A 24,467-nucleotide genomic window follows, 5' to 3' on the forward strand; every position below is an offset into this window, starting at 1 on the left:
CAATGTATGTGTTTACCACCGCATGAAACTGCTGACTGCTTCCTTTTCTGTATCTTATTTCCTCCGGCGTGCTGCTTGATTTGTTGCATTCTGCACCTAACGATTGTCCCTGATTTTGTGTCAGCGCGTTCATCGACTCATACAATGGTCCCATGCCGTCACGCTTCCTTTTTTCTTTTCTTATTCCCACAGCCATGGTCTTCCCTCCTCAGGAACTGGAACAGCCTGGCCGTGACTCATCCGGGTTACATGGCTTTCCTGACTTACGACGAGGTTAAAGCGCGACTTCAGAAATTTATTCACAAACCTGGGAGGTGAGTACGTTGACGATTCCATTACACGGAGGACGCGTTATAGCTTGAAGATGTTGGTGCATACGTGTAAGAAGACGTAACCAGTGATCTCGTGTTTACGGCCGTTTCCTTTAAAATTCTTCTACCTTTTAACCTATGCCCACAAGGTGCAGGATTGGGCTCTGTTCTCATGAGGCAGATATTTCCAAAGCCAAAATCCGCAGCAAATGCCCCATGAAATCCACAACATACAATTTGACCCTTTGCGATGTTATGCATATAATATGCCATCTTTTCTCTGCAGATTCAAAAATTCGCAGCAAGCGCAGTGTTCTTTGTGTGAACATGCCCCTTCACGTGTAGTGTTACGTGACGACCTCTTTCCATATTTCCTGTTGGAGCACTTGAACATCATAGACTGGTGTCGCCTGCTCGGCACCCTCCTCTATGGGCTTTGACTGTTCGAGCAGCTCCTGTTCCAGCAGCCTTTCTGTGTGATCACCTTGTAGTTGTACACTTCCCTGGCTGCCCGCAGCTTCCTCCGGCAAAAAAACAAAAACATTTTACCGGGCTTGAGTGCAATCACTTGGGCTTCATTCTGGAAGGGCTTGTCTCTAATAAGAGAACCCCTTTTAGAAGAGGTCTTCATTATTTCATATCATGAACTACTTGGTGCTGGGCCGTGTGGGATTAAACGAACAATAGATTAAGAAGCTTCTTGATAGAGGATTGTGGTCATGGATTTCTTAGGAGCCGCAGGCCTGGCATAAATCGTGGTAAGTCTGTCTGGCTGTGGGAACCCACGTAACCTCCCACTAATCTACTGAGACTAGAAAGACTTAAAGGGGTTGTATCAGCTGGGACTTTGATGGCACGTGGCTAGAATATGCAACCAATGTCAGATAGCTGCAGGTCCCACCTCTGAGACCTGCAGCTATCTCTAAAAAGAGGCCCCCCGGAAATGAGAGTGCACAGTGCTCTTCATTAATTTCTATGGGAATTCAGAAAATAGCCGAGCCAGAGCTTTTGACTATTTTTGGAAGTCCCATAGAAATGAAGGGAGTTTGCAGCCACCGCTCCATTCATTTCCATGAAATTGCAGCGCTCAGCTCTTTTCAGAACTCCCATAAAATTTTTTATGGAAGGTGGCTGTGCATGCGCCGCTGCTCTTTGCTCACTTCTGGTGTCCTGTTCAGGCGTGGGACCCACACCTATCTGATCCTTGTGATATGCCACCAATGTCTGTGATGGGACAACCCCTTTAATTGGAAAGTAGTTGTAGTTTACTATTTTATAGAGGTGTTCTGGGCTCCTGATATTGGCAATCTTTCCTCAGGGCAGGTCATCAATATGTGATCAGTTGTCGTCCGGCTCCCAGCACCCCCGCCACTCTGCCACCGGCTCGGGAGCTAGCACTTTCCACATAAGCACGGCTCCATTCAAAGTGTAGTGGCCAAGCTGGGTTACTGCAGCTCAGCTCCCATTCACTTGAATGGAGGGTAGCTAATCAATATCAAAGGGGTATTCCCATCTTAGACAATGGGGTCATATCGCTAGGATATGCCCCCATTGTCTGATAGGTGCGAGTCCCACTGCTGGGATCCGCACCTATATCAAGAACGGAGCGGGGAGCGCTGTGGCTGGAGGACCCCAGATTTCCCGGGGTCCGTCCACCACCAAGCGCTAATCCCCGCCTCTCCCATAGAAGTGGGGCAGACTGCAATAGCCGAGCCAGCACTCGGCTATTTTAAGCGGCCCCACAGAAATGAATGGAGGGCGGCTGCGCATGCGCAGTGTGCACTCCTTCACTTTCAGGGCTCCGTCTTTGATATAGGTGCGGGTCCCAGTGGTGGGACCCGCACCTATAAGACAATGGGGGGCATATCCTAGAGATATGCCCCCATTGTCTGAGATGAGACAACCCCTTTAAGAACCCAGGAAACCCCTTGAAGCCCTAAAATGCCAAAAATGACCTAAAAAACCCTACAATTTTTCTGCTGCTTTTCTCAGTCCGGAGAGCAGTTGGCGTAGCTTGCAGGTCGCACATTTCCTCTTACCGTATTTATTAACTCCTTCTACCCCATTGTCCTTTGTGGCTGATGGGAGTCGTTTTCAGCATGTCGTCTTTTCTCTTGCAGTTACATTTTTCGCCTGAGCTGCACAAGACTTGGTCAGTGGGCGATTGGATATGTTACAGGGGACGGTAACATTCTGCAGACCATTCCTCACAACAAACCTCTGTTCCAGGCTCTGATTGACGGATTCCGGGAAGGATTGTAAGAGCAATGGTTTTTATGCTTCTAGCTGCATCATATGTGATCTGCCAGTAGACCTCAGACGAGTAGATTTCGATTTGTATTCAAAGTTTTTTTCCTTCTGAATCTGACTGGGAAAATTGACTTTTCATGGGTCTATTGTGAATACCCAAAGTAAAGATTCTCCTGGTTCGGCCTGGCTATTAGCTGGGAGAGTATGTGGCACCCATGCCTGCTAATATCTAGTCCAGTACGGAGCGTGGCAAAGGGAGGAAGCATGGAAGATGTGGTCTGTAACTGTGGCTGTTATAGGGCAGATGAAAAAGTAATGTAAAAAAATAAATAAATCCTTTATATACCTGTGGGTTTCCCTTAGCTGGTGGCCTAGCTCCACAGGAAGGAGATCTTCTAGGCTGGGTTCATAACTTCGGTTGCAGATTTCATCCTATGCTTTGCAAAGAGTGAAAATCCACAGCTTTTCTGCGACATAAGATCGTGTTGTGGATTTGAAAATCTGCGGGATGTGGTATTGTAAATTGTGGTAGGACTGTAGCCCCAATCCACAGCAAATCTGCCATGTCTGGACCAGAAAACCAAGAGCATGAAACCTCGTGGTGGTACACTTTACAGATTTTTATTTTTTTGCAGTTACCTCTTTCCTGATGGCCGAAATCAGAACCCAGATTTAACAGGCCTATGTGAACCCACCCCTCAGGACCACATCAAAGTTACTCAGGTAAGCCGTTGTCATGTCACTTTTCTTCTTGGTTAAAGGGAATCCGTCACCCCCCCCCCCCCCCCTTCCCCAATCAAACTGTTTCCATAGACACATAGCTATAGTTCATTTGATTAAAACGCCTTTTTGCTTTTGTTGATCTTGAGTTGCAACACTTTTTCTTAATTTGCAAATACGCCATTGCTCTTGTTGCACCCAAACTACGCTCATTTCTGCGACCAGCCCCTTTCTTGCCACTGCTTGGCCTTGTCAATCAAAGCAGCCAGGGAGGGGCTTGGGTGCAACACGAACAATGGTGATGCCCTCGTTGCACCAAAGGCCCCCATCTGCATATTAAAAAGTATCCTAACTTGGGAATGGAGACTCGGAGCGAAAAAATCAAAACTGCGTTTTAATCAGGTGAACCACAGCTATGTGCCCATGGATCGGGAGGTCGCTGGTGACAGGTTCCCTTTAACCTTAGACATCAGACATCAGTATTTCCCCTCTGCCCAACCTACTCCCTTCTCCCCCAACTCATAAACCATTCTACAGCACCGCCATTTGTTTTCAGTCTTTTTTGTTACTTGCTCACACCCATAATTTCTGCACAGTCTCTCGGGCAGTCTGCAGTTCCCATAGTCCTCCTTTGCCACCCTTAGTTCTCCTGCTCTTTCCGGGCTCGATTCACATCTATGGAGAAACTACCTCCAAAGTGCTGGTATACAGCTCCTATAGATAGTGTGCCCATGGTTGTCCTGACAGGAGGACATAACCCCAAGTAACATTACAAGACATAGGTATGATGAGAGGTAGTCGACAGGTTTATTTGCCAAGTCCCCTTTTTTTTTTAATAGATATTGTAGAAATCCGTATCGGCCATGCGTCTTTTACCAGACGTAGGATCCTGATCTTCCTTTGCTTTCTTCTCCAGGAGCAGTACGAGCTGTATTGTGAAATGGGCTCCACCTTCCAGCTCTGCAAAATATGCGCTGAGAACGATAAAGATGTAAAGATTGAACCTTGTGGGCATCTAATGTGCACGCTGTGCCTCACTTCCTGGCAGGTGAGAATTTTGCCTCGTTTTGGCCCGTTATTATATTCCATTAGGAATCTGCTCTGAAATGTATTTATTTTTTCTTCTCTTAGGAGTCAGAAGGTCAGGGGTGTCCTTTCTGCCGCTGTGAAATAAAAGGAACAGAGCCGATTGTAGTGGACCCTTTCGACCCCAGATGTGGTGGGATGGCGGAAATGTTACGCCACTGTCTAGATGGAGCGCCTTCACCTTGTTATGAAGATGACGACGACGACTGTGGAAACGATTCTCTCTTCATGTTAGCTGGAGCCAAGGTTTGCCTTAACTTTTCTTTATGGGCTTTCTGTGTGATTCAATGGGAATTTAGATCGGAAATAACCGCCAATTCTGACCATTTTAACCCATCAGATGCCTCAGTCAAAAGCGACCACAGCATCTGAGTGGTTAGAAAGATGGAAGGGAGCTCTGTCTGCAGTGTGATTGCAGGAAGCAGTTGGGTTTATGTGGCAGCTGGGGACCTAATGAAGGTCTGCAGTTCTTGTACTCCTATTGGTTCCTGCCAGAAGCAGGGCCTTCATACAATGCCTATCAGCATTAGGCCCCCCGCATTTGCGGATCCGCAGTACACGTGTGCCGTTCCGTGGGCATTCCGCATCACTGATTCGGATCCATTTACTTCAATGGGTCCACAAATCCAGAGATGCTGAACGGAAGCACGGAACCCTACAGGAGCACTACGTAGTGCTTGCGTGGGGTTTCGTCCCGTACTTTCGTTCCGCAAAAAGATAGAACATGAACGGCCGGATCGCGGACCCATTAAAGTGAATGGGCCACGATCCGCTGCGGCTGCCCCACGGACGGTGTTCATTCATTGCGGCCCGCTGTTTGCAGCACGACCACAGGGCGCACACGTTCGTGAGCAGGGGGGCCTTATGCTGACAGGCATAGTACACTGTAATGCAGAAAAATTGCACTGTATTGAATCGGTGCACAAGATCACACCGTCACATCTCCTTAAAAATAAAAATTGCAAAATCCAATTTTAAAATAAAACAAAAAAGAAAAAAATGTGGCCTAAAACGCATGTAAAAATTGGAAAAGAGAATTGCTTTGTTTTTATATTTTCTCCCAAAAAAGTGGACAATAAGTCCTTTGTACCCCAAAATCTTACCAAGATTTTACCTAAGCCTCTGCACTGGCGGTGGATCGCCTAGGTTATGTAGAGGTGCCGGCCTTTACATAACTTTGGCGGATCCGCTGCTGATTCTAAATGTAAAACGGCTTCCTAGCGGTCTTACATTTAGACCATTTTCTACACCTAAACCAGGCATAGAAAATGGTGAATGAGACGACCTGGTGGCCCTTCCTCACCCACACCATGGCCATTTTTTCTTAGACCTGGCGTGAGCAGGGAAGAAGTCACAGATTCTGCCACAACATGGCGTGCAAAAGTGTCTGCTATCTGTTCGTAAATGACCCCCAATATATCGGATCAACTTGCTGAAGCACAGAATACAATTTAAAGGGGTTGTCCCATCCCCCTTCACCTCCTTTCCACTGCTTCCCGTCAATTCTGGCGCTGGCTGTTTGCTCTCGGCATTACCGTATTAAACAGCTCCTCGGCTACTTTGCCCAAGAGCTGTTCCATTGATTTTCTTTTGAGAAGCAGATCCAGGCTACGTGCTGCACATTACATTGAAATGCTAGATTTTTCTTTTAGGTTGAAAGACCTCCATCTCCACTTTCACTCGCTCCCCCGACATCCTTGCCACCAGTACCCCCTCGTTTAGACTTGCTGCAGCAGAGAGCTTCAAATCCGTCAGGGGCTTGTAGTCCTGCCACCAGCTCTAAGGTAAAGCATCCGTCTCCATACTTGGACTTGTGTCTCCTTTCTTTAGCTTGCTTCTTAATCAATTTGTATGTCTGTATGTGATCATTTAGGCTTCTACTAGTTCACACCACAAAGACAAACCGCTGCCTGTCCCCCCAACACTTCGAGATCTCCCACCACCTCCACCCCCAGACAGACCACATTCAATGGTGGCTGACAACAGACCTCAGAGGAGACCTCTTCCCTCAACCCCTGCAGAAAAGCCACTTCCTCTTCCCTCAAGTCGTCCAGACCCTTGGAATATGCGTTCTGTTCCCAAAGCTCCGGCACCCAGCCTAAATCCTAGTGACCCGTGGACTGGGGGCAAAGAGCTTACCAACCGCCACTCTCTGCCATTCACGTTGCCTTCACATGTTGATGATAAAAGGGTAGACCGTCATGGTAGCACGCAGAGCTTGGACATCGCTGGTACAGTAAGTAGAGTGCTGATGATTTGGAAGCTCTGGTGTGAATGTGTTCTGATAAGACGAAAGAGTTTGTTTTTGGGGGAAATATTGAATATGCTGAATGCTTCTGATGAGATGTAAAATTTACCTGATTCACAAGGTAATTTAGATGGTTTTTGGGCAGAGATCATAATTCGTTTTGCATAACAAGCCCCCTTAGCTATTAAAGGCTTTCTGTCATCAGAAATACCTAACTGAAACTGGCTGACATTAACGATGTGCTAATGTCAGCTGAACCTATTTCTAGTTTTATCCGTTACTCCATAAATGTAACTTTTATAATATGCAAATTAGCTCCTAGAGGCTCCGTTCTGTCACCTCCCTCCGAGTCTTGATTGACAGGGCCAGGCAGCGTTCACATCCTCCGGCCGGCCCTGAGTGCTGGGTAAATCCTGCGCCGTGCCGTTTAGCATTAGGCACAGTGAAGGAAGGACGCTTGCTGGCTGCCTCCTTCTTTTCTGCGCCTGCGCTGGATACTGAACGGCACAGCGCAGGAGTGAGACTTACCATGCACTTAGGAGCGGCAGGAGGATGTGAACGCTGCTTGGGGCCCTTTAATCAAGACTTAGAGGGAGGTGACGGATGTGGGAGAACGGAGCCTCTAGGAGCAGGAGCAACGCAACCCCCTTCCCCCATTTATGGAGTAACGGATAAAACTAGGAATAGGCTCGTTAGGTTCAGCTGACCTCAGCACATCACTAATGTCAGCCAGTTTAATTTGGGTATTTCTGGTGACCGAAACCCTTTAACTCACATGATTGTTTTTCTCTTTTGTTCAGAGTGGATGTGTGGAGCTATTGGCAGGCCTCGATATTGATGATCCCAAGGTGAAGCCATCATCTTCCGCCAATGCCATCTACTCCTTGGCCTCCAGGTAACATAACTCCAACTTAGTCCTCATGCAAATAACATGTTGCATCTGCCTATTGCTTCCGCAAAAAGGTCCAAGGACATATCTCTGTTTTTATTCACCATAGTTCATATATATATTTTTTTTTCTGAAACTGAGCATGTTTGATCTGGAAAACATGCCAAAGTAGTGCATGTCTCCATTGTTTTTCCACTGATCCACGCTGAGCGGGAAAACAAGGATATGTGAAGAAACGCACTAATAAAAGTGTATACTTGCACTGTCCGTGGAGAACACAGGCAGCATATGTCCATAATTAACTGATTTTAGAATAAACACCCCAGAATCAATGCATATATGTACTTTTCGCATGGACAGCACATGTCCGTGATGTTTGAATAAGCCCCTAAACGAAGGCTGACGCCTCTACATAAATTTGGCGCATCCACCGCCAGCTAAAGGTGTCTTAAGACCGGCATCTAGAATGCCGGTCTTTAATAAATCTGTCCCTAAGTATTTACTAAAATCAGAAGAGACGGCATCTCCTTTTTAATTGATCTAAAATTGAATATATGATTCCTTTTGATTTTAGGGAGGACTGCAGTGTGCCCTTTTCATTACTCGAAGGTCCTGTGGTCATTGCTTTCTGTTCTCCTTTCTTTGTTTTATGTCCTTGCATCACAATACATTGCTAAGAAATTCTCAGCAAAACCTGACTCAGCTGTAAGGCAGGAAATGTCTTTGGAGGAAATTGAATTCAGATTGCAGCTGAGCATGGCAGACGCCTGGAGGTTTGAAAGGCGGAAAAGCAGATTCTTGCTTCATCACTTTTCCTACATCAAGGGAAAATTCATAGCCTGTTCACAGGATGCGACGCAAGTGTCCGATTGGTGGGTGTCCAAGTGCTGGGAACCTCGCCAATCATAAGAATGGGGTTCCGTGCGCCCCATTTGAATTGGGTGGCGGTTTAGCATGTACGCTGATGTTCCATTCAGTGTTTATTGGACGGACAGAGATTGTCCTACTTGGTTATCTCCAGCAGTCCCATAGTGAGTCGGTGGAGCGGCAGCGTGCATGTTCAATGGGGGAGGCAGGATCACCTCTTTCTCCATTCAAATGAGGGGCCCACGTTCTCTGTGGATAGGCGATAAGTTGGCGTTCTGGGACTTCTGCATTTTATAGAAACACTACAGGCAATATGGATATCCTGTGTTCTGTCAAAAGTTTGTGAGTTGTGAGATCCGACCAATTGCTAAAATGATGGCGCAGTTGCCCTGATCTGAGCACTTTGCCCATTTGTTTCAGCTCGGCTCTGCTCGCTTTTCCTTGGCAATCGGTGTACAGACTGGTATACTGTCCGTGGATCCGTGCGTCGTTCCTTCGGCTCTTGGGACGACCGAGCAGAGCTCCTCAGATCTAGGAGCACAGCGCTCGGCTGCGAGCGGCTGCCCCTTTGTTTTAGTAATTAGTGGGGATCTCGGCAGCGATCAAAACTTCTGACATAAAAGTTTGAATTTTTTTATATGATAGTTAATGGGAGCTGCTGTCTTTTTTTTAAAAAAAATTTCAGTGTTTATTAGGAAGTGCATTGAGTGAGGTGGAGAATTGTGTACGGTGAATACACCCTTCGGATTGATTCTTCTTCTGCGGTCTCTGCTGTTTCTCAAGAAATATTTTCTTTTCTCCGTCAATCCTCTTCCATTATAGGCCATTCCCAGTGCCAAAACCTCCATTAGGAGATCATTCAGAAAGTGCTGACGATTCGGAGTATATGTGCCCATCCTCTCGGCCGGTAAATCCCCCTGTGGTACCGAAATGTGAGACGAAGAGGCCAGTGGAAGTGTTGGCTCCTGGGATGAGGTGATCCTGCATACATTTAACGCCTGGAGTGCTGTGACCTACGTCATGGTAGTTTGGGTTGCATACAGTACTTACACCTTTTTGCTTCCTTTTTATTCATTCTTTAGCAGGCCTGGTGATCAGCTGATTGAAGGAGATTCATATGAAACCATGTACAACATCCAGTGCCAAGCCGCACCAGTGGCTATGGAGCCGGGGAGAGAAGCGGGTAAGGCTTGTAGATTTAGGACGTCAAATTTCTATAACTTTTCAGGTCAAGGCTGACATCAGAGGCCAATGAGTCATTGGTGTGTCCCCGGTCATTCTATGTGCACATATATGTTCCCATTTAAATAAGGCTTTCAGTTTTTTGTTTTTTTTAGCCCCCCCTTTATTAAGTGCTGGTGCTGCAGGATCCTGCGACCTGCGGTCTGACCATCGTGCAAGTTTCAGACTCCCACCGGGGCTCTCATAGACCTGCATAGAGAAGCTTACTTCCAGCTGACAGAGCGGCTGTATTAGCACGGCGGTCAGACTGCAGGTCACATGATCATGCAGCGCCAGGAACGGAGCCATCTTTACAGAATAAATAGGCTGCTATGGGCTTTCACTGTACTACCGTAACCCTTAGCAATGTTAAAAACAGGAGCAGGGCCAATTTAGAGGGCTTCTTGAACTCCAACCTTCCCATTTCTGTAAAGTGGGGGATCATATTGCGCTGTGAAACATGAATGGTACATCCACGTGCTGCAAAGGATGGGACATATGGCTTCCCTGTACCTTCGGGTCTGTGCAGTTGAACTGCAGAAGATAGGCCAGTTTTTTACAGATCTGCGGTTTACTGGCAGCAAAACGGACGCAGTGGTGTGACTGGACCCTTAAGGGCTTTGCAAATGTTAGAAATCTCCCTATAAGCTCCTGGGTAGACCTGTGCGTGCCAGTTTGATGCCGCTGCTGCTCCTCCAAGGTGTGCAGACCGATCTTGCGTAGGTTGATCCTGTGGTCATGTTCTGCACCCCTGCTTCATCCTGTTAAAGGCTTCTGTGGTCAGAGGATGTCCCTTTCACATGCAGCATTTATTCCTGCGGAGGGGATGTTTTTGCAGAAGTCACCGCTTGCATAGCTAATCCAGAGTGGAATTTGTATGCACATGAGCTAGAACAAATCTCGCCTGTTCACCGGTCTGTTGGGAGGATCCGGCAGACGTTGCCCGTAGAAACCCATGGCAAAGGATACGGTTATGTTTTGTTTTTTTTTGGTTTGTTTTTTATTCTGCATAGGACAGTGTAGCAGACTATACAGCAATAGAGTGGTGGCGTGGCTACATCGGAGGTACAAATCAGGGAATACCCCCAACATCTGCCTCCACCATGTAGAAATAAAGTGTGAACAGCTCCTTACCAGGCATGTCAGAAAAACAAATAGAAGAAGCAATACAGAAATCATGCTACGACGTAGCAAGAGCTAATTATCGGGAATGATTGGAAATGATGTGAAAAAACGTGCCGAAGTAATGAGTAATCTGAGCTTAGTAGCAGCACAGTGTGATAACAGAATTTGCTTTTGCTTCTTAATGCAGAAGAATGCTGTGCCGTGTCCAGCAATGGGCCTGAGGATGATGAGGATGATGGCTATGATATCCCAAAGCCCCACTTACCAATGGCTCCAGCCCGTCGCACGCTCTCTGATATCTCTAATGCCGTACCTGCCTTTAGTTCCATGCCCCCTGGAAGAGACCCTGGAGCAGGTACGTGGTGATTAAAAAAAAATATATTTTTTTGAAATTTTTTTTTAAAAAATATTTGCACTTTTTTTTTTTTTTTTTTTTTTCGTACTAGAAGATTTTTCTTGCGTTAATCTTAGGACTGATATCAGTGGTCTTAATGCATGTGAAATAACCTGGGTCTATTGTCCTTCTCATTGTCTGCCTGTTTAAGTCCATGGTCTAGCCTTAGGGTACATTCACAAGACAGTAAAAAAAAAAAGTGGAAGATTGGATCCAATGTAAGTTTTTCATGGCCATTTTGCATCAGTGTGTGCATGTGTTTTCTGGCCATCCGTCCAGATTTTAATGGCTTGTTTTGCATCCATTTTTAATGGCCATTAAAAATGGATAAGTATCATTTTGAGGGTAGGGGGTTCTGCTACAGAATTCTTGCAAATGTTGTCAGATTTCCCCCCCCATTGTAATAGGTGAGGGTTGCAGCAAAATAAAAAAATTCTTCTGGGTTTCCTCCGGAGTTTGTGAATCCAGCCTTAAAATGCTGGTCCTATTATGGTAAGTTCTCCCCTACTGATTGGGGGGGGGGGGCTGTCTGATACTCCCAACATTTCCCAGAATGAACAAGCAGCAGCACTGATGTGGCTTAAAGGCCATCTGTCAGCAGATTTGTCCCTATGACACTGGCTGACCTGTTACATGTGCACTTGGCAGCTGAAGGCATCTGTGTTGGTCCCAGGTTCATATATGTCCGCATTACTGAGAAACATGATGTTTTATTATATGCAAATGAGCCTCTAGGAGCAACAGGGGCGTTACCGTTACACCTAGAGGCTCTGCTTTCTCTTCACACTGCCTGGCCCTTCAATCAAAGTGCAGAGGACGCGGCAGTTGCAGAGAGATCAGAGCCTCTAGGTGTAATGGCAACGCCCCTGTTGCTTCTAGAGGCTCATTTGCATATATTAAAACAAGATTTCTGGCTCGTATCATTAGGGGACACACAAGACCATGGGTATAGCTGCTGCCACTAGGAGGCGACACTAAACAAAAAAAAAAGTGTTAGCTCCTCCCCTCAGCTATACCCCTCTTGCAGACATTGAGCTAATCAGTTTTAGCTTAGTGTCCGTAGGAGGTAGACCTCCCTGCTTTGCAGGTCTGCCTGTGTTCCCACCCAAGAGGCGGGAGTCCAGGGGGCCCCCAAGCCCGCTGCTTGTTCCCAGTCTCCAGAAGGCAAGGAGGACCAGAGGTTCCTAAAGCCTCTGTATCCCGCCAGCTTTTGGGTCACCAGTCCCCTCTGTTGCCGGTGTCTCTACCCTCACCAAGGGGTAACACACCGAAGCTGGTGACTCGGTTGGAGCCAGGGGGGCAGAAAACACCAGACAAGTGAGTATTCGCTCAGTCCCCAAGGCCCCATTCCTCCTCCCTCCTTCTCAGGTTTTTCCATGTAAATATCACCCTTGGAGGTCTGTTGGGGGGGGGGGGGGCTTTAGACTTCATTTCGGGCCACCTTCTGCTTATTCCCAGCGTTCCGGTCCATGTCTTCCACTGGGGCCGCTGGTAATTGAGGCCCCGGCTTCTCTGTGGCCTACCCCCCATCCGGCTCCCCGTGACAGTTCCCTAGCTTCGGGCCGGCTTATTGTCTGACCGGGTATGTCGCAGGTTTGCTCTCCCGCTCCCTCCCTGCATTGCCGCCCCAACTGGAAGTTCTTCTGGTCGGCCCCGCCTGTACTCGAGGCCACGGCTCTGCGGCCTACATAGGCATCATGTTCAAAACTGTTTCTGGGCAGGAACTGTTCTATCAGAGCGCAAAACTGTTCTATCAGAGCGCATTGTTTTCCTTCCATAGGCAGCGTAATGGCTCTACCACTGGATACTGTACATTTTGTGGTAGGTACCCTCTTTCCATAGAGTAGTTGCTCTACCACTGGTTCCTATACAGACTATCGCATTACCCTCCTCCATTAGGCGGGTAACTGCACTTCCACCTGTTACCATACGTCATGTTGCACTAATATTGGTTATCATCTGTCCTTTAGGATTTCCCCCTTCTATAGGTGGATTAGTTGCACCACAATTGCATAATGTAGATCCTGTAGCATTACCCCACCTTCTATTGGCGGATTAGTTGCACAACCAGTAGTGCTTACACTACCAGTGACCCGGTACATCTTGTCGGGTTCCCCTCTTGCCATCAACTGAGTGATTCCCTAACTCTGGAAGCTGTCCATCCTATCGTATTTTCCGTCTTTCTTAGGTGGAGTAATTGGTTGAACATTGATAACCGCGACTACTCTCACTTCTTCCTTGTTGGATTGCATCCTGTTCCATGGATGGCCTATAGCTAGACTCAGTCCCTACAGTCGCCTTATCCGCCGTCATAGGTGGTATTTTGGCACTACTACTGCATACTGTGACTACACCATACTATCCCCCCCCCCATGAGGCAGCCTTGCGCTGGCCAAAGATTTTATGGCTACTCCTGTTCCGTAGCTACTACTGTGTGACTCCCAGGCGGAGTATTTGTGTTCATCGTTTTTATCGCATCTCGTTTTTATCGCATCTCCGTTCTCCATGTGGAGTATCGGCCCTGGCGTTTTGTGCGGTATCTGCGCACTATTCCTCCTTTTAGTGGTGGAACATTCTCGCTAGTTGTAGCTGTGATTGTCCCCATTTCCTTCTCTCACAGGTGGCACTGTGCTCATGTTCCGCCATCTCCGGGTGCGATAGATCCTCCAGGCCTTATATGTATGGTGTTCCTGAGGCGCTGGCTGACAGGTACTCTTGTTCCCTATAGTGCGGTCATCTGCCCAGACCAGGACATGCTGCAGCTGGTGGGTTTGCTTACTTCTCGTGGGTATTAGTATGGTTTTCTGTGCATGGTATACCCTTCCAATTTCTATGGCGCTGGCTTTGCGCCTTCTTCCCTTCGCATGTAGTGCATTGCATCTACCATCTACTACGGTGACAGTATCAGCTTTGCCTCTTTGTGGTTTTGGGTATGCACTTATTCAGTTTGCATATGTGAATTGTTTCCATGGCACCCTGGGTAGAGCGGTCGTCACCCCTAAATGCTGGTTCCCTACTGAGCCGCCTCGGCCTCATCTACTTCTCCCCCTCCGCAGGGCGAGTAGTTGCACTTTCTCCAGATAGTGTTTCTGCCCGCTCGGCCAGTTTCCATAGCCATAGAGTTCTCGTATGCCCCCTTTCTGCTGTAGAGTTCCTGCCCGGGTGGTATTGGTTCTGTTACCAGTTTTTGTTTTTTTCTGAGACTTGTGGCGTTCGGTGTCCGCCCTCCTTTCCTGGCGCAGTATTTATGCCATCTCTGGTTCCTTTCGGCCCATTTTGTGCATTCCTCGGATAACCCCATGCTTTTCTTCTTTAGGCGGAGTTGTTCCGCAGTGGTGGTCAACAGTGTCTGATGAGTTTACACAACCTTCATAGTTTCATCCCGTTTTCTTCATCATAATTCTGAAATTAAAGGTCCTCCTCTACCTATCTCTACTTAACACATTGGCGTTCCCCTTGAGGAACACTCTTATGCAGCAAACCCCTTGGCCGTAGGTCTGAAGCGTACGTCTTTGCTTCTGGAGGACCCTTTTTTTTTTTTTTTTTTTTTTTTTTTTTTTTTTGTGGTTTGGGTCAGTTTCACTGCCTTGTTCCCATTGACTTTCTTCACTCCCTCAAGAACTTTTTCTTGTGGGCCATTTTCATGCCTGTCATCTAGGTTCTCTAGCCCTGCCTTGTTCGTCATGGTCCCGCTGGAGTGGTTTTCTCTTCTGGCAGCCTGTTATGGTTTTGGGGCCTTGCCTTCTGGCACCCCCTACTTGGTCAAAATTTTTGTCACATCTGCACTTCTCTGTCCCTTGATATCCAGACTCCATTTTTAGTTTGTCTTCCAATCAGTTTTCTTTTTTTCTCCTCACACCATGTTCTGTCTGTCTGATGGCTCTAGTGTGCTACTTTCACACTCGCGTTTGGTGCGGATCCGTCTTGTTTCTGCACAGACGGATCCGCACCAATAATGCAAACGCTTGTATCCGTTCAGAACGGATCTGTTTGCATTATTTATAAAAAAAAATTAAAAAATCCAAGTCAAAACAGATCCGTCTTGACTTACATTGAAAGTCAATGGGGGACGGTTCCGTTTTCAATTTCACCATATTGTGTCAGTGAAAAACTGATCCGTCCCCATTGACTTACATTGTAAGTCAGGATGGATCCGTTGGCTCTACATAGTCAGACGAACACCAAAACACTGCAAAATGTGTTTTTAGTGACCGTCTAAAAAACGCGACGGAGGCCAAACGCAGCCAAACTGATGCATTCTGAGCGGATCCTTATCCATTCAGAATGCATTGGGGCTGAACTGATCTGTTTTGGGCCACTTGTGAGATCCCTAAAACGGATCTCACAAGCGGACCCAGAAACGCCAGTGTGAAAGTAGCCTAAACTGGACTGTTCTTCTTCTGCCCAGCGGGAGCCTGTGTATTCAGCCGCTCTCTTGCTGGCCTTCCTGGGAAGGATTCTTCCTGTCCCTTTTTTCAGGGTTCCAGGTTTGTCCTGCCCTGTATTTCTGTGCGGGGCATTATGACCGGCCTTGGATTCGTTCTGTTCTTGTTCCCTCCCCATGGTACTGCTCTTTAACGTCCCACGGTCTTCTGTGTCCCCCAATGATACGAGCGAGAAAAATAGGAATTTTTTTTGTGCTTACCTGTAAAATCCTTTTCTCACTGAGTTCATTGGGGGACACGGAAGACCATAGGTATAGCTGCTGGCACTAGGGGGCGACATTAAGCAAAAAAAAAGTGTTAGCTCCTCCCCTCAGCTATACCCCTCCTGCACACACTGAGCTGATTAGTTTGTACAAAAGCAGTAGGCGCCGCCAGGAGAAGCCAACAGAAAGCAATAAAAAGTAAGAAAGGCGATGATGGGTCAGAATCAAGAATCTGAGGCACCCATCAAGGAGTGCCAGCAATGTACTTACAGGGTGGAAGCTGTGTCCCCCAATGAACGCAGCAAGAAAAGGATTTTACAGGTAAGCACAAAAAATCCTGTTTCTCAGCAATGCGGACACATAAGGACATGGGACCAACACAGATGCCTTCAGCTGCCAAGTGCACGTGTGACAGGTCAGCCAGTGTCATAGGGACAAAACTGCTGACAGATGGGCTTTAAGAGTATAAATAGAAAACAAGTCAGTTGAATGTCTATTTCACACTTTTGACATATGCAAATAAAGCCTGAATTATAAAACAAAAAAAATATAAATATGTAAAACTATATACTGTGTGTATGTATGTATACTGTGCCTTGCACTACATTTATTTAGTATTAAGTGGTGTGGCTTGCAGGAAAGGTCATGGCTTATGATGCAACAGCTGGATTTAAAAAAAAGTTTAAAAGACTTTATTAAGTTTTTAGAAAAATGGGGAAAAAAAGCACATCTGTAGTGATCAATCTATAAAATAGAAACAGTAGTAAAAAAAAAAAGCCAAACTAAAAAACTATCTTTTTGTTCATCCCACCTCACAAAAAAATAGAATAAAAAGTGATCAAAAGGGTTGATTGCACCATAAAAATGCAAATGAAAACTACAATTTGTCCTGCTAATCACAGGCTGTCATGCCTTACAGCACTGTCTACATAAATGTCCTAGATCTATGACTGTGATGACAGGAAAACAAATAATTGTTATTGTCCAAAAGTAATAAAACAAACCTTGATAAGTTTTGGTATCGCTGTAATCGTATTGACACAGAAAATAGAGCTTACATGTTATTTATACTGCATGGTGTGAAATCAAAACACTGCTTCTGCAGAGAACTGCTTCTGTTTCTGACAACTCCCTTCTCCCACCTTCCCTTCTTTCAGTGTTCGAGATGGCAGCAGGTCGAGGTAGGAGGTTGTACATATGACAGTTCAGAGTTTGGACAGGGAGGAAAGCATCTATGGTGGGCTGCCCCCACAGGGTGTAGATAGGAAGGCAACGCACACACAAGACAGTTTGCAGGGGAAAACAGCAGCATCCTGGGCACACAGATCCAGCATGTATTAGACCTCTTGCACACATGTTTTTTTTTTTTTTCAGTTTGCAGGCTTTTTTTATGCATTGCGTATACGGAACCATTCATTTCAATGGTTCCGCAAAAAAAAACGGAAAGATAGAACATGTCCTATTATTGCCTGCAAATCACATTCCGTGGCTCCATTCAAGTCAATGGGCCCGCAAAAAAAAAACGGGATGCATCCGTAAGTCTTCCGTGTCCGTTCCGTTTTTGCGGAACCATCTATTGAAAATGTTATGCCCAGCCCATTTTTTTCTATGTAATTACTGTATACTGTGTATATACCAAACGGAACAACAGATCCGTGAAAAACAGACCGCAAAACAGTGAAAAAGCCAATACGGTCGTGTAAGAGAGTCCTTACTGTCTGAAACTAGGACCAGGTTACAAACCTGAAAATAAATGAAGAAATTAACATTGTGGAACCTTTTTATTTTTTACTTAAGGTACCCTCTATTTAAACATCTATTTTTATCATTTTTGGTCTACGCCGTCCATTGCCTTTGTGATATTGTTGCAGGTCTGCATCCTGACTCTGAATGTTGCTAGGATTCCATAAAACCTGACCTTTTATCAAATCTTTTCCTCTGTGCAGGGGCCTTCGAGTCTTCAGCTGTTCCAGAGCGTCCACCAAAACCCTTCCCGAGGAGGATGAACTCTGAGCGCCGGCCTGCGCCTGCTGGGGATGCAGGGTCTGCTCCGCTCTCCAGTGAGATTGAGAGTTTGTTGAACCAGGGCTATTCTCAACAGGATGTGAATAAAGCCTTGCTCATCGCTCATAACAACATAGAAATGGCCCGGAACATCCTTCGCGAGTTCGTGGCCATACCCTCTCCTCCTCACGTGGCTACATAGCAGTCGGATCCACGAAAACTCCCACACACCGTGTCACGAGAAGAGTCAAGAGTGCACCTCTGATCCTTAAGCTCATGGTCAGCAGGGAGCAGCTATGGGACCAGTGGGGGTTAACTGTGTGGGTACACGGATAATAGGAGGAAATTGTCCGTACTCCGCCCCTAACTGGAAGCATACAGGGTACGGGCACAAGCCTGCCCACTGATAAGCATTACAAATCAGGTGATTCCTAACCAATCAGAATGCACTGTTCAAGAAAGCTCCGTTTCCCCCATTTCCTTCTTGTCATTGGAAAGAAAGCCTTTCTGACGATGCGAATGTGGGAAGCTCTGATTGGCTCGGGTGATTATCATGGATACACTGAACCCACTTTCTCCACCCTCGACCCTTTTATTTTTATTTTTTTTATTTAACGATAGGCCCTATGAGTTTGTGTTTTTTGAGTTCCGCTCTGAAGGCAAGAATTGACTTTTTCGCCCATTTTTTTTTTTATATAACAATTCAGTGTTATTTAATATACTTCACCGTCATCCTGTATGGATGCAGAATGGGGGACCTCACCGATATTTTAAATCATGTTGCCTTGGAATAAAATTCACGACGGCCCTTTTAAAACGGTTGGCATTTACTGATCATATTCCGAATACCGCTAGGCCCCGGGTTTCTGTTACCTGCTGTGTATTTTGTGTTATTTTATCATTATAATTGAATCCTGTGACTAAAATGACGCATTCCGGAAGTTGGGTTCTCCCAACTTTTAGGAGTGAACTAATGCGGCCTCTTTCACACTACCGTTTTTTTGTTTTGTTTTTTGCGGTCCGTATACGGAACCATTAATTTCAATGGTTCCGCAAAAAAAAAACGGAATGTACTCCGTATGCATTCCGTTTCCGTTCCGTTGAAAGATAGAACATGTCCTATTATTACCCGCAAATCACGTTCCGTGGCTCCATTCAAGTCAATGGGTCCGCAAAAAAAGGAACACATACGGAAATGTATCCGTATGTCTTCCGTATCCGTTTCCGTTATTTGCGGCACCATCTATTGAAAAGGTTATGCCCAGCCCAATTTGTTCTATGTAATTACTGTATACTGTATATGCCCAACGGCAACAAAAAACGGAAAAACGGACCGCAAAACACTGAAATAGCCATACGGTAGTGTGAAAGAGGTCTAACTCAGGGTGAATGATGGGGGAGGGGGGTGCTTGTGCAGGGAGGAAGGAAGGAAAGGAGGGGTGAAGATGTAGCACCGCTGATGGGCTCCTCATCATTCATGATTCACTGGTCCCAGATTACATGCATCACCAAGTATACCGATGATTGTGCAACTCTGTAATTCTCTGTATACATATGTAACATATACAGCATATTTATGTGTATGTAAAATGTGTATATACACACATGTATGTAAAAGGTACGTACAGATTTATCTATTGTAGCCATTCTTACTCTGGACAGTATAGTTACGGGAGGATCTCCACTTGCGGTTCTATCTATGTGAAAATCTGAGCTGTACTTACCTTTCATATATATCCAGATGGCCCAGTGATCCAGCGCGAGGCATCTTTCACACGTAAGTGAATCACTGACATGTTCTATTCATGGTCTCCATGGACTGCACGTGACTTTAAGGCCTCATACACACGACCGTTGTATGTTTTGCGATCCGCAAAACACGGATGGCATCCGTGTGCGTTCTGCAATTTGCGAAACGGCACGGACAGCCATTACTATAACTGCCTATTCTTGTCCGCAAAACGGACAAGAATAGGACAGGTTATATTTTTTTTTTTTTTGCGGACAACAGAACAACAGATGCAGACAGCACACGGAGTGCTGTCCGCATCAAAAACTTCTGCTCGGATGCGGACCAAAACAGCGGTCGTGTGTATTCCCACATCAGTGGTTTTCCACGGATCGCGGGTCTGTGGCGACACCACGGAAGCACACCCTATTTTTGTCCATGATTACGGATTCCTCATGCACATTATAGTCCAGGCATGGGCCAACCTGTGGCCCTCCAGCTGTTGTAAAACTACAACTCCCACCGTGCCCTGCTGTAGGCTGATAGCTGTAGGTAGTCTGGGCATGCTGGGAGTTGTAGTTTTGCAACAGCTGGAGAGCCTCAGGTTGGCCAACCCTGTTATAGTCCATGGGTCCGTGAAAAACATGGATACCCACTGTGTTTGTTTGTTTTTCATGGATTGTTGCCACGAGATGCTCTGGAAATTAATTTTCGGCTTAGAAGTGTCTGTGGAACACAGAGGGCAAAAAATGGACATGTGGACCAAACGCTGGTCATTCTCGGATGAACCACTGACATCTTTTCACGTACGTCATCGCGGACACTGCTGTGTGACAGAGGCCTAATGCTCTTCATAACCACTTTACTGGTTCCTTCACATGTATCTATTTAGACGTAAGCTGGACATATATTTTGGTAACTGTCAGCCTAACACTTGTATGGCTGACAGCGATTCTTCCCAGCTACATACACACAGCAGCAAGATGGAAGAAAACCGCGGTCAGACATCTCAGGTGGCCTCTTATCTCCCTTGAGAGCAAAAGAGCAGGCATGTTGAAATCCAACATGCCTTGGCATCTAGTGTCGGAGGATTCAGGACACCCTCATGCACATCAGTCGGCCAGTCCTGCTGGAATCGGCGAGTCAGCCGACCTTCTCCTAAGGCCTCATGCACACGACCGTTGTTTTATTCCGTGTCCGTTGTGCCGTTTTTCGTGATTTTCTGCGGACACATTGACTTTCAATAGGTCCGTTGAAAACTGGGCTAATGCACCGTTTGCCGTCTGTGATCCGTGGTTCCAGTCCGTCAAAAAAATATAACCTGTCCAATTATTTTCGCGGCAAACGGTTCACGGACCCATTCAAGTCAATGGGACCGCTAAAAAACGCGGAGGCACACAAGATTGTCACCCGCATCCGTTTTTTTTCCTATCAGTTGCATGGCAAACTTGTCTTAGACTTTTTTTTTACTTTCCTTCATGTCTGGTGATCCAAAAATAAAGGAAAACACACGGAAACAAAAACAGGAACGGATCACGGAACCCCATTTTGCGGAACGGAACACAACAACGGTCGTGTGCATGAGGCCTAATGTGTATGGATACCTGTAGTTTTCTCTTGCTCCCCCCTACCCCCACAAGATAAAGTAAAATTATACCCCAGAGAAGCACGAAGTAAAGCTGAGGCCTCATTCACACAAGCGCATGTATGTTCTGGTCTGCAAATTGAGGAAACGCAAAAATATGGCTACCGTCTGTGTTGCGTCCGCATTTTGCTGCCACGTATAGGACATGTTCTAGCTTTTTGCGGAACGGACATGCGGATTTGGAAAGTATCTGTGTGCTTTCTGCAGATCTGTTCCACAAGAAAGCTAGAACGATGGGGGGGAGACTTATCAAGACGGCTGCTTTATGCGCTGGTCTCGATATCCCCCTGTGGACGCCGAAGGATGCGCCTAATTTACGACAAGGTGCATGCCTAGTCATAAATTGGACGCATCCTCCTGCAGTCCGCGCTCCTAAGCAGAAATCTACGACAGCTGCCAGCCTGGCTGAAAGGTCCAGTAAATTGGTTTCCTTATCCCTGCACAACATGTTTTTCCTGCTTTTTAGATTTGTTTTACATTAGAGGGGACCCATCTTTTCCTTTAAACTCTGAATTGTGCCGTTCCTCTGTTACTCCTTCTGGAAGTGTATGAATAAATTGACATCTGGGTGTTACCAGTTGGGGATGTGTCCCTGCACAGTCTGTCCAATCCGTACTGAATAGATTGGACTGTGCCAACACCCATCTGCCACACCTTTCTTGGAGTAATAATAATACGTCGCAGCACAAGAGTCATGAGAAAAGATGCTTCAGAACGGTTATATAATGTGGAAGGATTTACTTAAAATAGGTCAGGAGAGTTGACCGGTCGTCTTTGAGCGGTTGACCGGTCTTCCTCCTTTTACATGTCTGTTACCATTTTTTATTTTCATAAAATTTTTTCCTTCAACTTTTTAAATCATGTGACCAGTATCAGAATTTTTGTTGCCGCATACATGGAGGACTCCAAGCAAAAAAATTTTTAGAGGGTCAAAATTAATTTCCATCTAAAGGACAGGGTATGTACTTTCGGTCATTACCTCATGCTGTGGGATTTTTGTTCTCCTTTTCTGTAGCTCCTGCTACATTTTTAGGCGTTTCATGGCTGGGAGACCTTCGACCATTGAGATGTCCGCATTATCTGCTATCACTGGTGATGCATTTATTTGCAGTGGTTTATAAAACCGGTAAGAGGAAGTATAGAGGGTTTGCAGCATAGGCACCACTTTTTCTCAGATTTATTCCCCCCCCCCCCCCCCCCAAAAAAAAACCACAGAATTTTTTAAGGGTGTTGCCATGCTATGTACTACATTTAAAAAAAAAAAAAAGTGTGGCCAGCTGCCCTAACAAACTTTTTTATCTTCTTTTTATGCCAGTTTTCTGGCACAAATGAAGCTCAATCTTCGGCGGCTCAGAGCTGCTGTAGATTTGTTTGGGTGCACGGACTGTCGGAGGATGCACCTAATTTATTACTCATCATAAACTAGGTGCAACCTCTGGCAGCGCAGGGGATATCAAGACTGGTGCAAAAAAGTGCTAGTCTTGAGAAATCTCCCCCTTTATGTTTTGGCAGGGAAGTATGGACCTCTTCCTCTGACGTTACTTTTTCTTTAGATCTTTCTGATAGAACACCATGCAAAAAATGCAACACAAATTGCCATTATTGCACAGCATTGCGTTTATTACAAGCAGGGCCAAAAAAAATATATAAAATGGCTTTGGAGCAAAAAAAAAAACAGACCCAGAGCATTTAGAGTTTAAAAAAAAATAATTAACCCCCAAAAAAACGCACTGCAAGTGAGAGGAAAAAAGCCACTGAAAAAAAACACGATTTGTTCTGTATTTAATTTCTTATTCGATGGCGGCTTTAGGGGAGTATTTTTACAAGCTTTTTAGCAGAGGATTAGCAAAGGTTTTCGATGGATTTTTCTTGGGAATATAATTCAGAAGCGTTTTTGGTGGTGGAAATGCCACTAAAAACGTTTCTAAAACCACTAGCATTTTTTTATTTTTTTTCCACTTCCCCACTGACTTCAGTAAAAAAAAAAAAAACGATCAATCCGCTTCCAAGAAGTAAAATGCCACTTCAGAAGCAGACCTCAATTTAGCGGCAAAAAAAAAAGCTATTGGCGCTATGGCGCATTTCAGGCGAAAACTTCAACATGCAGCGTTTAAAAAAATATATATACACATACCACCAAAATTGCTTGTGTCCTGCATTTCATATTTCCCATAGATATTACGCTAACATCTGGAGCTGACGCTAAAAACTACAGTGCAAAAAAATGCCACAAAAACAGCATTCAAAATCTATAAGCGACTCTACCCTAATTAAGACAGTTTCCAGGCAAATTTTTGGTCCCTGGGTGTTTACCCATAGTAGAAGGAAAAAAAGGCTGGGGAAAAAAAACAAAAAACACAAGACGTTGAGAGTAAAAAAAAAAAAAAAAAAAAATCCCCCCCCCCCGCCCAAAAAAAAAAAAATGAACCTGTAAAGAAGATAACTTGGCAGCTGCTGGTGTTGAGGAGTGACCAGCGTACGATGCAGTTTGTTGCGCCCCAGGTGTTCGCAGTGTTACAAGCTTGAATGTTTCATGACCAGAAGCCTCTGTTTTGTTTTTTTGTTTGTTTTTTTATCAAGACCCCAAAGGTAAATATTCTTACGTATGAGGGGCCCCCGTGAATTCCCTCATACTGATATGTTTGTATTTTATGCCTGTGTTCTTCTAACGATTGTAGATTATACTAAAAAGAAAAAAGTACAGCTTATTTATTTAATGACTTTCTTCTGTTTAACTAAAGAGCTTTTCTTATTTTATTTTCAGTTTTGTTTTTTTTCTGTACAAGTTGTTGGGGAGAAAATTATTTTTAAAATAAATTTTTTTTGGTCTGGTTTAATTGTCATGGACTTTGTCTCGACATGCGTGTGCGCTCTATGCCTGTTTGTCTTGATCTGCATAGGCTTTGTGTGTACAGTGTCTTAGGCCTCATGCACACGACTGTCTGCAAAATACAGATAATAGCCGTGTTGCATCCATTTTATTTTTTTGCTAATTTTGTGGACCTATTGACGTTAAAGGGTAACTGTCATATATATTATTATTATTATTAATAATTATTATTATTTATTATTATTTTTTATTTTAATTTTTTTTATTTTTTTTGCTAGTTTATTAGAGCTAGGCATGTATACCTGAGTTAGTCTGTCAGTGATTGTCAGAAGATCTGTAATTACCGTACAATAACAGCTTTCATTAATGTCCTCTGTCCCTTTCCACTGCTCCCTTTAAAAGACCATTGCTAGGGCTTGTCTGTCTCCGGCTAGGAAGACAGAGGGGCGGTCCTTCATACTGCATTAGGTTTCAGAGTGAGGAGGTGTGTCTCCCAGTAA

At 45.4% G+C, this 24,467-nt stretch overlaps 1 protein-coding gene and 1 long non-coding RNA gene across 2 annotated transcripts in view; one reads left to right on the forward strand and one right to left on the reverse strand.

Moving 5' to 3' along the window:
- CBL (Cbl proto-oncogene) overlaps window positions 1–18,739 on the forward strand; it is a 44,749-nt gene extending 26,010 nt beyond the window's left edge. The window contains exons 5-16 of the mRNA XM_040425006.1: window positions 193–314; window positions 2,432–2,569; window positions 3,197–3,284; window positions 4,198–4,329; window positions 4,413–4,613; window positions 6,020–6,151; window positions 6,241–6,603; window positions 7,416–7,510; window positions 9,194–9,346; window positions 9,454–9,554; window positions 10,905–11,072; window positions 17,706–18,739. Of these exons, the coding sequence (XP_040280940.1) occupies window positions 193–314; window positions 2,432–2,569; window positions 3,197–3,284; window positions 4,198–4,329; window positions 4,413–4,613; window positions 6,020–6,151; window positions 6,241–6,603; window positions 7,416–7,510; window positions 9,194–9,346; window positions 9,454–9,554; window positions 10,905–11,072; window positions 17,706–17,965 (1,953 nt within the window). The 3' untranslated portion in view covers window positions 17,966–18,739. The remainder of the gene's footprint in view (window positions 1–192; window positions 315–2,431; window positions 2,570–3,196; window positions 3,285–4,197; window positions 4,330–4,412; window positions 4,614–6,019; window positions 6,152–6,240; window positions 6,604–7,415; window positions 7,511–9,193; window positions 9,347–9,453; window positions 9,555–10,904; window positions 11,073–17,705) is intronic.
- The window catches only part of LOC120995661, a 29,867-nt gene extending 7,146 nt beyond the window's left edge, over window positions 1–22,721 (reverse strand). The window contains exons 1-2 of the long non-coding RNA XR_005777644.1: window positions 21,529–22,721; window positions 2,943–2,953 (exon numbers count right to left, since the gene is read on the reverse strand). This is a non-coding gene — a long non-coding RNA (uncharacterized LOC120995661). The remainder of the gene's footprint in view (window positions 1–2,942; window positions 2,954–21,528) is intronic.
- Between the last annotated feature and the right edge of the window lie 1,746 nt (window positions 22,722–24,467).

This window comes from Bufo bufo, chromosome 1 (genome assembly GCF_905171765.1).
Source record: "Bufo bufo chromosome 1, aBufBuf1.1, whole genome shotgun sequence".
NCBI lineage: Eukaryota > Metazoa > Chordata > Amphibia > Anura > Bufonidae > Bufo > Bufo bufo.